Source organism: Macadamia integrifolia, chromosome 6 (genome assembly GCF_013358625.1).
Source record: "Macadamia integrifolia cultivar HAES 741 chromosome 6, SCU_Mint_v3, whole genome shotgun sequence".
NCBI lineage: Eukaryota > Viridiplantae > Streptophyta > Magnoliopsida > Proteales > Proteaceae > Macadamia > Macadamia integrifolia.
Genome location: NC_056562.1, coordinates 14967448 through 14981785, shown reverse-complemented (window position 1 = coordinate 14981785; position 14338 = coordinate 14967448). Strand labels below are relative to the sequence as shown.

Sequence of the window (14338 nt, the reverse complement as noted above, 5' to 3'; positions counted from 1 at the left end):
AAATGTAAAAGTTCATGCTAAACTTCATTAAATGATTTGAGAGTGACACTAATATATATTCTAGGGTGTCCTGATACCTTTCAAGACATTTTCCATATATATATATATATATATGATTTCCAGATTTTTTTTTTGGAGGGGGGCTGTGTGTGGGGATCAAAGTCCTCTGTTTTTCCTTGTTTTGCTACCTGCAGAACACGACACGTGGACAACAGAGGATCCAACGGTCAACATTGGGTGAGGATTATTACATCCGATGCGTTGGTCTTAAAGTTGTCCACGTGTCGTGTTCTGCAAGTAGTAAAACAAGGAAAAACAGAGGATTATTTTCCGGGGTGTGGTGCGGTTGGGAAAAAAATCGTCTTCAATTCCAATCTTATATAATTCCGTGCAATACCACCTTCAAGCGGTGACACGTGTATTGATACCAACACAATGGTCAAGATCTGATTTAAATGATTCTTCACTGATTTAATGTTTTATTAGTTGTACCAGATCTGGACCATTGTATTGGTATCAATACACGTGTCATCACCTGAAGGTGGTATTGCACGGAATTGTACGAGATCGGAATTGCAGACGATTTCAACCCGGTGGGGGTGTGTGTGTGTGGGGGTAAACATATTAATTTCAGATTTCAGTTTACGAAAAACCAAAGAGGGACTCAGAAGAAAGCATAAAAAGTGTACCAAAAAACATGTGGTGGACGTCCCTCACCGAAACGCAACCTTATTTTTTTCGAGGAGGACGACTCTGATTCGATCCAGCTTCCCCGTTCTTCTCGCCGGCTCTGATTTACATCTGGTTAGTACCAGTGGCCGAACAGGGTTTCCTCCTATAAGCTTCGATGACTCATCGTCGGTTCCCGTTGTTTTGATGCTTCTCTCACTGCTTGAGCTTTCAAATCCATCAGAAAATCCAAACTTTTCCTCATTTTCCGTACCACTTCTCGATTCTGCAGCCGAATCTCTGCATTTGGCTTCTTTTGCCAATGTGGGTCTCTCCTCTTCTGCTTCTTCTTGTTGGGTTTCGATGTGGTCTACGCTTTCCTGCTCTTTCTTGGTATTCGCCGCATCTTCAGTTGGAGAGGGTGAACCCCAGAAGCGATTAGCAAGAGAGGAAGCTCGATATGGCTCTGACCTGCTTCTCATGAGTAGCAAAGCGTTCTTCGGTGGGGAAGAAGACACAAAAACCTTAGCTTCCTCGTCTTCTCCTTTTTCATCTTCGTAACGTCTGGCAGAATAGTCATCTGTTTCCTCTCGTTTGGATTCTCCCAGCGCAGAATCTTTGGCCAAATCGACTTTTCTCCGATAGCCCATTTGGGGAAACTGAAACCATCTCCGCCAAATCGGACGAGACGCTCTGGGTTTAGGTTTCCTAACGGAATAGTTGCAGAAGAGAGCCTTACGAATCCATCGTAACCGGCCTTTGGCGGGGGTAGTGCTGCTTCGACGGTGCTTTGCCCCAGCTTGCTTTGTTCTTCGTACGCGAACTTGCCCCATACAGGTGACCTTGGGAGAAGAGGGCTCCTGGGTTTCCACTGCTGTAGCAGAAGCATTCTTCTTTCTGATGAACATAGGGCTCGAACGTGACCTTCCTCTGCTTCGACTCCCCATATTGCTTCTCAGGAACCTCAGTAATGGAGGCGGAAACTTGTCTGCTCGGCCTGGACTCGAGATGGGTTTCGAAGATAGCCGCATTTAATGCACGAAATGAAGAACAAATCACAAATTAAGAGCTGGGACCTGCGAAGGAATGGGAATACCTAAACGGAGAGAATCTGGAGAAGGCTATTGGGCTGTTCTCTATCTGCTTCTCCGTTTTGCAGCTTTTGTTATTGCTGAATGCTGAGTCTCCGAATCAGCTCCGAAATCTCCTCTCTCTCTCTCTCTCTCTCTCTCTGCTTATTATATGATAACATGAGTTCCTATGTTCAAGTTTAATAGGGTCTGTTTCACTTCCTGACGTTCTCCTCTCTAAAATTTACCTTTTTCCTCATTACATGAAACTTCTAAGAGAATGAACTCTTGGCCTCTGGGTTTTTATGGAGAGTGGATATATGTGGATTTTTCTTTTCGAAGGCACACGATTCACAGCACAAAATGCCAAACATTGGGTGCTTTGAAGTTTGGATTTTTTGCTTTAATTGGATGGGTTCTTACTTCCTTGACACGATTTCTGGCCAAACAGCTTAGAACTTTTGAGTTGGTTCCAAACAGTATTACAGATCAAAGATTCCAATCCAACAGTTCCTGAGTGTTGAAAAAAATGGGCTTTGTCAAAGTTGTGAGTACTAAGTACTGTCTTCAGTGTGTTGTCGCTCTTAAGGTCTTTATGGATCAAAAAGCTATGAAGATCTGAAGACAGATTGAAACAGTGACAAATCGAAGTGACAAGAGCAACGAATCCCTCGGAAAAAAGCTTCAAACGAAAGACGTGACGTGATGTGATCCTGATGAATCCTTTTTCTTCTGCAAAGGAAATGGTGTCTCCTTCCGGGAGCTTTTAGTTTTGGCCCCCCTCCCCTCCCCTTGCTTTTCTCTTTCAGAGTTTCAGTCCTCCGTGTAGTTGTTGTGTTACCAATTTACCATTAGTCAAACAATGAATGAAGAAGGTGAAGGTATTACTTGACCTTGACCATCGTTAGGGGTAGGGAATATTTTCTCAGATGAGGAAGATTACTAAAGGCTTGGTCGCCGAGGAACCTTGTGTTCCCATGCTCAGGGTAAAAAATAATGGTACAATTCTGATCCAATCCTGATTCTTGAAACCCTATCGTTATGTTTTAGGGCAGTCAATAGTAACGTAGAGCAATTTTTTGTTAAGAGATGGGGTGGGTGGGAACTGAAGTATCAGAAGGTGGACCTTGGTCCTCCCCCTCAGACCCCGTAGTGGCAAGAGTTTACAAGGATCAGCTTGATCCCAATTACAATTGAGTTGTATAAGGATCAAGTTTATATCCTAATTTGTTTGTGTTTATAATGAATGATGGCAAAACTATGAAATATAAAGTAAAGAATATACATATTAGAGTTGATTTGAAAAGTGGTGTATGCTTTTTGTTGATGATATTGTTTTGATAGATGAGATTGTTGATATGAATATATGACAAAACTATGAAATATAAAGTAAAGAATATACATATTTGAATTGATTTGAGAGGTATCCTAATCCATGATAAACTCTAAGAAAGCCATTTAAGATGGTTTTACCATGTTCAATGGAGGCTTGAAGATGTACCAACAAAGATGAGTAATCAGATTCAGATTGAGGGAACTAAAAGAACTACAGATAGTCTTAAAATGACCAGAGAAGTAATGAAGAAAAACCTGGGGTTGATGGAACTAAGGGGTGACAACCATGGGGCTGAAGATGCACAGCAGGTGCTGGCGGTGAGTAGTTGCATGGGCTCTGGATGATTTGAGCCAAGTGACAAGTCGGATTGATTGCACCAAGGGGCAGGAGTTGATGGGGGCAGCTGTGCGGGCGGGCTGAAGATGTAGCAGGGCTGGGGTCGTCATGGTGTTTGTGATGGAATTGCTGGATCTGGTGGATAACTTGGCGGTGGAGGTGGAGTCATCTGGGCAAGATGTGCAGGCACAAGTGGTTCAGGATGAATTGCAAACAGTGGTGAAACCAAGACGGCAAGCTGCATATTAGGAAAAAAAAATATGCCAGCAAGCTGTGAATATCAAGGCCCCCGCGGAGAGCAGTTGTAAGAGGTCGCAGGCAGCGGGAACAAAGGCATGGCAGTACTTGTAGAAAGGTTGCAGCAGGGGACGAGGACGATCAGGGTGGGTGGTGGAGGTGGTAGTGATGGACGGGTGTTGGCTTACAAGGGTCAAATTAGTAATAATCATTGTTTGGAATAAAACCTGAGCAAAAGGATCCCCAAACCTCTCATGTAATTTAGGGGGGGTGAATACGAAGATAAGTGATCCCATGAGGAAATGGAAGCTCTAATCTGAGGCCTCCAGAGAGCAACGTGCTCTACCACATAAGCTCAAACCATCTGTAGTAGCAATTATCCACAGATTTACCCCTCATTCCAGTATCGCATTTAAAACAGTTAAATATTCCATCCAAATGTACAAATGTATATCCAGAAAGTAGGTAATGCACACACATTTGGCTGGAAGAAATGGTTCCATTGATGATAAAATGGTCATTTGATGACATTATGTTACAGACCAATTGCCACCATTGGCGGAACTGGGCAAGAAAACAAATTAATATGGTACAGAAAGGAAGAAGGCTTCCCCAGTAATATCTTAAGGCTCGCACCTTTCAGGATGTTTACTATTTTTAAACTCTTCATATGGTTCTTCTCTATTTGTACAATTTACTGCAGATGCGACATCGCCAAACCTACAAAACTTTATTTTGGGGGGAAAGGGAAACCAGAAAAAAAAAATTTGCATTGGCCCTGGTAGGCCAAGAAACAGCATCAGACATACGTAAACACAAGTGTAAATGAAAACCAAGCAGAATACAAAACTGAAGATTAGGGCTCACCAGGGGAGAAATGTATATGTGAGTACCGACAAATTTTGAAGCAGCAGTAACCAGCAACATTGACCATGTGGTTATTGAGATTTCATGCCAATAAGAGCTCCCTATCTTCAAAGGAAATGTCTGACATTCTTAGTTTTTAAATACAATGATCATCAATGACGTTTCAACTAGCACATCAAAAGGTACTCTCTCCAGTATATCTCCAAAAGAGAACCATCTCACTGCCAATGGAATTTACTCCGAGTCCAAGTCTATACAGAGATCCAACCTTGGCCTTACAGACCGTGGCTGGCGAGGGAAAGAGAAAGGGCTATCTGACTTTTGCCTATCTATAGTTCTCTTGTCGGACCTGTTGTCATTCATACTCAGAAGCAAAGAAGCTGCAAAAGGAAATAAACAACCACCCTTGTCAGAAAAGTGAGACAACTTGAGATCTATCATACCGGAATTAAAATGGTTAGACGATACCGAGCTTTCAATCTTAATCCCACTCATAGTCGCCAAAAAAAAAAAGTACGAGAAATTTCTATGAGCACTTGTGGATTTTTTTAATTATTAAGTGCGAACAAGTTTGATCTATGTGCTCTTTTTACATTGAGGAATGCTACAGAGACTGCATTATCCAAGGGCCACCTCCAGGTCACTACATTCAGTATCCAATAAGCCAAAAAAAAAAAAAAATGCTCTAAAGAGGCCCAAGGATACCCATGATCCTGAATCTGCAAATCCAATGATCAAGAGTGGTCTCCGTAGTGTCTCTCTTTTCTTTCTGGGACAAAAACAGCAAGGTGAACTGTCAGTTGTTAGAAGGTAGACTAAACCCCATATTTGATATAAAGTCTCAAGGCCTCCCAAGCTTAACAATTAGAGGAGTGCTGCAACAATCAAATTCAATCCTTTGACATGCATGTAAGGAAATCGAAAAAATTGGAACTTGAAAGGAAGGGGACATACCAGTATCCGCTAAAGATTCCAACCTACGCTCCTTTGATGAAAATTTGTCTCTCGAATTCAAACCATTTGTGGATTCAGAGTTACCATGGGTCCCACCCCCACCCGCAGTCCCACCTCCGCTGCTGCCTCCAAGCCTGAGAGAAATCCAGTCTTCTGTGCCACGAATACCATTTGACATATCAGATTGATCTCTCAGGTTAGACTGCGCTGAGATACCCGCTGGACAAGTGGGCAGGAAAATTTGCAGAGAAGGGTCATCACCCCCAAACGCCAATGGGTTATCAACCAAGCCATCATTTATAACAGGATCAGGCCGACCGACTAGAGCAGCTGAGACATGTGCAGCAGTTCCGACCGCTGTCTCTGGAGGCAACACATAGCCATTCATTGGCGTGGGACAGGTAACAGAAGTACGTTGCACATCAACTAAGGTCTCTGAGACATCTGTATCAGTACCAAACAGCTGGAAACTAGAACCTGCCTGAGTACCAGATGGCAGTGGCCACAGAGGCATCCCAAAATCATCGACGTTGCCATTGAAGAGACCAAGGCAAGAACTACCACCTGCGGCAATAGCTGGATCATGGTATGAGTCAGGAACTCCAGGAGGGGGGACAGTAAAACAAATTTCACTGGGATCTACTTGAACAGGGTCATAAGTGGTGTCGTTAGAAATCAGATTTTCATTCTCTTCCTCTGAATCACTGAGAACAATGACATCTGCATTCACTGCAGAAGGAATTCTGTTGGGCACTCCAAATGTAGACTCAAAATTCAAAGAGAGAGAATCTAACTCATTGTCATTTGTGGTAGAGAAATCAAAATGTCCACCACCCTCCTGATTAACACTTGGATCATCACCATCGCGACAGCTTCCAGTAGCACTGCTGCTCATCGGCATGATTTTTGGGCCATGGTTTTCCAACTTATCTGGCAGTTGATTTCCAGAGGACAGGGCACGGATTTCTTCAGGTTTGCTAACTTCCCAATGTCCATTGCTGTTCTTTCTTATACCCAGTTTCAGACCAGTATGTCCTTCTGAAACACCCTCCTGTTTGATCTGCTTTGAAATTTCCAAGGGTTTCATGTCTCCCTCAGTAACATATAGAGAGCCATCAGGTAAGTGCCATTGAGCAAGATCCCTACGCTCATTTTCATTTTTTACACGCCACGACCCATCAGGCCTTACATCAATTTCATTAACATCTTCTCCACAATCTTGCATCTGTCACACCGAATTAAATAATTAAAAGATCATGAGAAACAACAAATCAGAATTCAGACGGTCAAGAATAAGCAATACCATAGTTGCAATGCGATTGAAATATGGGTCTATGATGAGATTCTCCAATGAGTAGTTCTTGAGGCAAATGGGACATTGCCACTGCAGCCAAAAGTACAAATCTTGTAAAATATTTCAAATAGTTAAATGAAGATAAAATAAACAAACATAAGAGGGTGAACTTCTTGCCTTCCTGGAACGTTGATTAAGTTCAACGAAAGTGTTAAGATCAAAACATCCCATATGTGCACAAGGCTTGAACCTGCCAGCAACCTTCATTCTAGACCCACTCATCTGCATTCACATGGGCAAAAAAGTAAGATATTGCTAAGATATCTTGCAACTTGGAATCCCTGCCATCTCACATTCACTAGATTATGAATTTCTGGCTTCAAAGTAATAAATTAGATAAGTTTATGGTTCAAATCCACAACTAGAAGCAACAGAGTTTTGTGGAGATGAATTCACATTTTTACTATATCAGTAAGAAGACTGACCTGAATACCTTGTTGACATGCCAGTGGTCCTACAAAGAACTCATCAAATGACAATGACCTATTTTACTGGATTTGCAACAATCCTCACTTCTCACCTCACATTCTAGTTGGATGTACTCGATGACCAAATTTAGGCTCCCAAGAAGAGAAGAACCAATGAAACGACGGTCACCGTGCATTAAAATGACATTACTAACAAATTGTAGGTAAATGTAGAGAGCATATTCTCAAGGATGATTATGTCATTTCAGTAATGTGGCTCCCTTGATGTAATTATTTTATTTCCAAGGGCAATGGTCTTTTAATTTTTATTGTGGAAAGGAATGAAGGATCACGGCTCACGGGACAACTAAACAAAGATGTAGACCAGTAACTTGCAACAGGCTTTTGGAACTTTTTCTTGTTTGTGGCCATAGGGCCCACAAATGGGACTTCGTGATCTTTACATAAGAGTTATGGGGCTTAGCAGTATATCGGCATGAAACATGTTTTAATCTCATTGAATTTGGGGAGTAATTTGAAAGATAGCATTCGCTAGCGGTCCAGCAGAGCCAATCCCATAGTTGTAATACTGAGGTCATTAAGAGTAATTTCTACAGGAGGGTCACTAAATTATAATGGGATTATATAATTGTGTAGCACAAATATAACAATATAAATAAACCCACTCTAGATGGGGTTAGATAATTATGTAGCTGACTAACAACATAATAAATAAATCTATTCCACGTAGGCACCAGCCTAGCAAATGGTTTCTTATGGGTATGCAACAAAACAAATTAAGCAAAGATCAGTAAATTATGCAAAGACCAAACTGATCTGTTGCAGCTCACTTGTTCTTCCTTTGGCCATGCAGATTCAAGGTGTTTTTCTTTCCCTGATAAATAACGCTTTTACTGAGAAAGATATATGAACTTCCCAGTGTTTAACCTGCCGGTCCCAAGCCCGGATAAAGGAGGATTGGTGCATCAGGTTAGCAGCCTGCACCATAAAAACAATAGCCAAACCCTTTTGCATAGATTATAGGACTATATTTTCAACCTTATGCTAAGGTGTCCCCCGAAAGCGAGATGCTGCCCGGGTCTAGTGAATAATGAACAAGAGTAAGCTAGGGGATCCCCTGTATGCGACGCACCATATCGAATCCAATTTACGGTGACAAGCAGGCAAGGGTTCTCACACCATGAACCAATGCAGGAAAAGAAGCTAGTCCAAAAGTGTAGGGTTAGATTAGCATCTTGGAACATACAAATTCTAATGGTAAAGAATTTAGAATTGATAGATATAATGAGAATAAGAATTAGCATAGCTTGTATACAAGAGACTAGTTGGAAGGGTAAAAAATCTAAGGAATTAGATAACTATAAACGCTGGAATAGTAGTAGATAGGGAATGAGAATGTGTGAGTGGAATGCACACGGGAGATGATAGGTGTGAGTGGAGAGGGTGTTAGGGGTGCTCGTGAATGCGAAGAGGGTGACAGTGGTGATGATCAAGATGATGTTGTTCAACATACTGGAGAGGATGATCCAGGGGTCGAGAAGATGCTTCTTGTTCCAAAGAAATCATATGCAAAGGCAGTGGGAGGAGGGCCTTTGCCGGATATTGATATACTTCCCAATCCGATACACACTGGAAGTATCACTCGCATTGTTATTCCTCAACATGACTATGAAAGCTATAGGCAGTGGTTTCATTTCGCTTTTATCGGACGTGTCAAGTTTCGTATCTTGTCTGTGGATGATCTAAGGAAAGATGCTAGGGAGAAATGGAATCTGAAGGTAGGTGTGGCCGTGTGGGCATGAATAGAGGGATTTCGGCAAACCTTTCTCACATTGTTGATAATTCAAATTTGAAGGAGGTTTTTCTGTGGGAGAGTTGGCGCTGATAGAGGAAGTCCTAGCTCCTTCGGTAACTTATGAATCCATTAATGGTATGATTGGAGAAGTGGGGGAGAAAATTATACACCAAAATAGGGAAGGATTGGTGGAATTTAAATTAGCTTAAGTGGAGGATGTGGCTGTCACGTGATTTCCTTCAAATGGTTTGAACAAGGAAAATTTTCTTTCCATTGTTAATGAGTCGTCATCTTCTGCAATTGTGCTGGAGAAAACCCCATCACCATTTAACCCCAAAATCTGATAATACCCCTAACACCTGATGGGAAGAGTTTCCTTACGAAGCATTAATCAAAGTTCAGCCAGAATCATAAACAGGCAAGAAGATGCTTATGTCACCTGTCTCAAGTCTCAACTCTCCGCCACTTAGGGCCAGCTTAAGTCACTTCCAACTCTTTAAATGATTAAGCACATTATTTTAGCTTTTTAACCTCTACAATAACTATATGTTTAATCTGTCTTTTGCTTCAGTGCCTTGCCCAATCAACCAAAACATGTAAAGTCTATCTAACAAGGAGACACACATCGGTGTCAGTGTCTTTTTTTTTTTTTTTTGGATAATCAGGGTGTCAGGATCTTTGACCCGACTAGTCCCTGGGGTCACTGTGATACTGCTTACACAAGACCGGGTCAGCCCGAGACGGAAACTCCCGTGCAGTGGCCCCAAAAAGTTAGGTGCAGTGGCGAAGGTTTGATCACAAGACCTCACTTCCTGAGGCGGAGTACCATGTCCCCTCCAAGCCAACTGCGCTAACCCCTCGGTGTCAGTGTCCATTATTTCAGTTTTTTGTCAAAATTATATAGATATATATACAAAAGAATTGTCGGTGTCCAAGATAGCAAGGATAACAGGGTATCCGCAAAGGCAAAGTTTTGAAATATGGAGTTCTCTCATAGCAAAAAGGGCAACAAATATTTTGCAAGCGTGAGCAATCAAACAGAAAAAATGTTTGCCACTAACAAACTTTAATATTTGATGCAGATCAGTGACTATTACCTAGTGCGACCAACAAAATCATAAGCTCAAGAAATTAAATCAATATAACTTCCACCTAGCAAAAATATATCAAAATGGATATACAAATACAACTAGACATCAAATGGGAATTACACTTTACAGAAACATGTATTACAACTTACCGGGCAGCGGAGATTGACTGTGATTGAATCCGCTACAACTTCTAAGTCACTGTCACTATCTGCATTATCTGTGGCAGTCCCGCCACCAATACAACGGCGAACGCGAGCAACAGAATCTTCAAATTGCTCACCAACCTGCTCCTTTGGAATCAAGTTCATAACCTAGAGAATTGAAGAAATGAAAACACAGAACAGTTAGTAGCGACATTAAATGAATAAATAAATAAATAGATAACAGTAACATGGAGTGACTAGCAGTAGAGGAATGGCCTCAACTCAAGTAGAAAAGAAAAATCCCACAAGATAGCTATTTCCTATGAGGAACAAAATCACTTTATGACCATGACTAACAGAGTGACAGGTAAAACCATGATAATAGGTATCATGGTTTAAGTTTCAGTTGAAACTCCCAGTTTCAACACTAACCGAGAGGAAACCAAGGGTCAATACTGGTGCGGTCCAAGTTTCGACCCTGTTTCAATAGGTTTTGACCAAAACATGGTAGAACCATACATATAATTCACAGGTTTAGATTGAAACCTGTCATATTTCAACAGGTTCCGACCAAGACTACCTTGTTTTGCAGTTTTTGACACTACTCCTTGGGATTTTGCAAAAAACTGCATGTCTTTGGCCAAATCACTTGATTTCTTCCCATTTTTTTACATTCTTCTATTCATTCAATCCTTCAACAGCTTGAATTTTCATGATTGGAGCTTGAAGGTAATAGTTTTTTCCCCAAATCTAGTATATAGACAATGGTAATTTCATTTCAATTTTTTATATGTTGGATAGAATGGCTCGATCTACTTCACATGTTGGGTATGGTGGATGCTGGTGGACCATCCTTCGAGAGCACCAGTTTGGCATTTGGAGGGTATATGGCTATGAGTGTGGCTATAGTGGTGGCAACAGTGGATCTCATACTTAATTCCCTAGCACCGAGTATGGAGAATGGTCAAGTGCTGGGTCCTCTTTCGTCAACAACATCTTCTCATATCTGGTCCAACCATTTGCGCCAGCTCCACCCAATTCCAGTCTCACTGAGCCATTTCCTAGGTTGGGAACCTCCGGTATGTTGATGATGAGGCTTATAGGTGGGCTGTCATGGACTATAGAACTAGGCACAAAATGTCATGGGAAACATATGTGCTGCATTTGGAGTAGCATCAACAATCATACCAGCTCTTGGATTAGACCAGTCCAGAAAGCATAATTATTTCCTTAACCTAATGTAAGTTTTGATTGTTTTAATATCATATTTACCTTTCCTATATCTAAATTATAAGTAGTCAGTGTTTACAATAGGGCTGGTGTACAGCAGCATTCAGTGTACGCTAGCAAACTTGAGTCCAAACCACAAGTACCATTTTGGGTGATTTTCTTTTTGTGAAACTAATTCCTGGAATAGATGTAAGTAGAAAAAGTAGGCAGCACAAAAAGGTCAAAAAAACCATTTTAATGGTCTCAAAACTGAGGTTTCGATTTTGGGCCAGAAAAATCCCGAGTTTTGCCCAGGTTTTTGGGAATATTTATAGAAATCCAATAAAATAATAATTGGCCTCTAGCCACTTAATGTGCTAATCTGAAATTCCTGATTTAAACATCTTTACTGCCTACCATTCTCAATAATCCCTCATAACACCTAAATGAGGAGAGCCGCATATTCACGTTCTGCCAACCACTCTCTAACCAGATATAAAACATATTTCAGTGTTTCTCCTAATAGAGCAAAAAGTTGGACATAGATGGAAGAAAAGTATTTCAACATAGCAGGTTGAGGATTTTCTCATTCTTTTCTTACCAACAAGTCTACAAATGGATTCAGTATGCTTTCACTAAAAATTTAGATTATTGCAAAAAGGGCGACCCAAAACATCAAGAGACCCAGACTTTTCACCAAATGGAATTTCAAAACTGAAACAATGGAAAAAATCCACACAGAATCTAGGATAGCCAAAAGCATGGAGCAACAAACAATCAAGTAAACTAAACCAACAAACAAAAGCATCAGCAATCCAAATCAGCATCTGATCCAAGATCTCCAAGAGATTAACTCATTCTGTCATTCAAACACACCAGATTAGCTGCAGGAGACAGCTAGGACGACTTGGCAAAGACATAATCTTAATTCAGAACTTGGGAGATGCAATCCATGATAACCAAGTTTCTTGGTTACAAAACAGTGATAACAGGAAGTAAGTAATTATGGCTATCTTGTTACACTCCACAGAATTCAACCATGTGGTTAACAATATTCTTGCTAAGAGAATACAAGGCATAGTAAAAATAACACTTGCACAAAGAAAAGTGGAAATAGTAGTATCAATTAACAAGTCCAAAAGTTACAGAGGCAATGAGGGAGGCTAAAAGAGAGCTTCTATTTGAGCAAAACAGATCAAAGTTAAAAAAGATATGACATTCACATTAGCTCAATATTCTTCCACATAAATAGTGCAAGAAATTATACCTGCTGCATTGTACGTCGCCGAACAATCCTCACCCCTAAGCAGAAAATACGAGCATCACACCCCGACAAAGAGACTTTATTAATTCCCTCCCTCGTACATGTTGTGATCTGAGAAAACAAAAGGCTGACTTTAAAACCCAAAATCAAAGAATACAAAAAGCAGTTAAAAGTGTAAACTGTTCCAATGGGGGGTGTGGGAGAAGGGCAGAAAAGCCTTAAGAGTGGAAAAGCATTAAAATAAACAAATAAAAAAAGAAAGGCAATGTTCATGCAACTATTCTGGGACAAAGAAACACGCATCCAAAAAAGATAACAATAAGTTCAAGGAAAAAGACTCACTGCTGGACCATCATCACGACCATTAGCTCCCAACGACTGTGTTACAGGTCTATTGGTTGTACGAACTGGCACACCTGCAAATATATATATATATATATAAGTTAAAATAAATAGCATCACTGAAATGTACAGCAGTAAGATTTAAGGGAAAAAAGTGCCACAAACACATTGTTCAATTGACACATTCCCTTGAAAGGTCAAGACTAGCATAGAGCTGAATGTTGAGCAAAAAAAAAAAAAAAAACTGTTACTGACAGGAAGCAGTAACAAAATTTTATTTCAGTCTCCATATATGTCCCATTTCAAAGAGAAATTGTTATCACAACCCAAAATAGTTTCTCCACTCCAAACAACTACATAATAATATCATCATCATCAGCCACAGCAGCAGCAGAAACAGCAACAGAAGCATCACCAATGGAACCAATACAGTACCATTTCCCCAATAGAGAAAAGCTCAGAGGCTGCCTATCCATGCCTACCAAGTTAGTTAGCTTCTATATGCAAGCAAAATAATGTGTATACTACTTTTTTAGCTAAAAGAATTAAGCTATAACTTTTTTCTGCTCGTAAGAACATCATTAAGTGGCCAAAAAAAAAAAAAATGTCCATACCATTGATCTGAAGATCAGCATATTGTGGCCATTGCATTCTGAATGAAACCTTATCATTGAGAAGAATACACCAAGCCTGAATGACAAAATAATATTTCACATAGTTTGAACTCTACATCACAAGACTATAACAGCTCAATACGCATAAAATGATATTTGAACAACCATGAACAAACCTGAACATCATACTCAGGTTTTAGTAACAAATCTCTGTCAGCTCTTGCCAATTGAAATGTTCTTTCCACATTTTGCACTGGATTTGTCCTGAAAGACACTGGCAATTTAGCATATTTCACATAAATTCGAGAAAACAGGTTTTTTTTTTTAACAAGAGAGGAGACACTACAAAGAAAACCAAAACCACAATGTACTGGTAAAGTTCTGGTGCTACGTATGGGGTATCTGGGTGAACCTGAATGGAGAGATTCCCAAAGACTATCTTGAAGCGAAATCAATGCTTAGACATCCAATCTAATTTCCTACCTCACACATCCCAATAAACTTCTAATGGCCAAATAAATAAAATTAAAAGGCTCCTCGATGTTATAAAATTTAAAAGCAGTCAAGAGGCTAGACAGTCCTGCCACCACAGTTGACAGTCAGACAACCAATCAAGCAAGCCCAACAGC

General features: G+C 40.5%; 2 protein-coding genes across 5 annotated transcripts in view; both read right to left on the bottom strand.

The window, feature by feature from the left end:
• Window positions 1-617: 617 nt before the first annotated feature.
• Window positions 618-2095, bottom strand: LOC122081448. Of its 2 annotated transcripts, XM_042648594.1 has the most exons (2): window positions 1766-2095; window positions 618-1666 (listed from the first exon to the last, which is right to left on the bottom strand). In XM_042648594.1, exon 2 carries the CDS (start codon window positions 1614-1616, stop codon window positions 714-716), a length of 903 nt encoding a protein of 300 aa, XP_042504528.1. In that variant the 5' UTR covers window positions 1617-1666; window positions 1766-2095; the 3' UTR covers window positions 618-713. The 2 variants fall into 2 exon arrangements, with proteins under 2 accessions (XP_042504528.1, XP_042504527.1); XM_042648593.1 differs by having other exon boundaries at window positions 618-2095.
• Window positions 2096-4127: 2032 nt separating this feature from the next.
• The window catches only part of LOC122081007 (E3 SUMO-protein ligase SIZ1-like), a 40265-nt gene continuing 30054 nt past the window's right edge, over window positions 4128-14338 (bottom strand). For all 3 annotated transcript variants that reach the window (XM_042647938.1, XM_042647939.1, XM_042647940.1), the window contains 10 exons: window positions 13886-13973; window positions 13710-13785; window positions 13096-13169; window positions 12757-12864; window positions 10287-10448; window positions 6941-7045; window positions 6773-6853; window positions 5470-6694; window positions 4516-4895; window positions 4128-4426 (listed from right to left, as the gene is read on the bottom strand). In XM_042647938.1, coding sequence (XP_042503872.1) covers window positions 4750-4895; window positions 5470-6694; window positions 6773-6853; window positions 6941-7045; window positions 10287-10448; window positions 12757-12864; window positions 13096-13169; window positions 13710-13785; window positions 13886-13973 — 2065 coding nt within the window. In that variant the 3' untranslated portion in view covers window positions 4128-4426; window positions 4516-4749. The remainder of the gene's footprint in view (window positions 4427-4515; window positions 4896-5469; window positions 6695-6772; window positions 6854-6940; window positions 7046-10286; window positions 10449-12756; window positions 12865-13095; window positions 13170-13709; window positions 13786-13885; window positions 13974-14338) is intronic.

Coding starts and splice junctions, on each gene's coding strand:
- LOC122081448 (XM_042648593.1), bottom strand. CDS start 1,700: ATGCGGCTATCTTCGAAACCCATCTCGAGTCCAGGCCGAGCAGACAAG.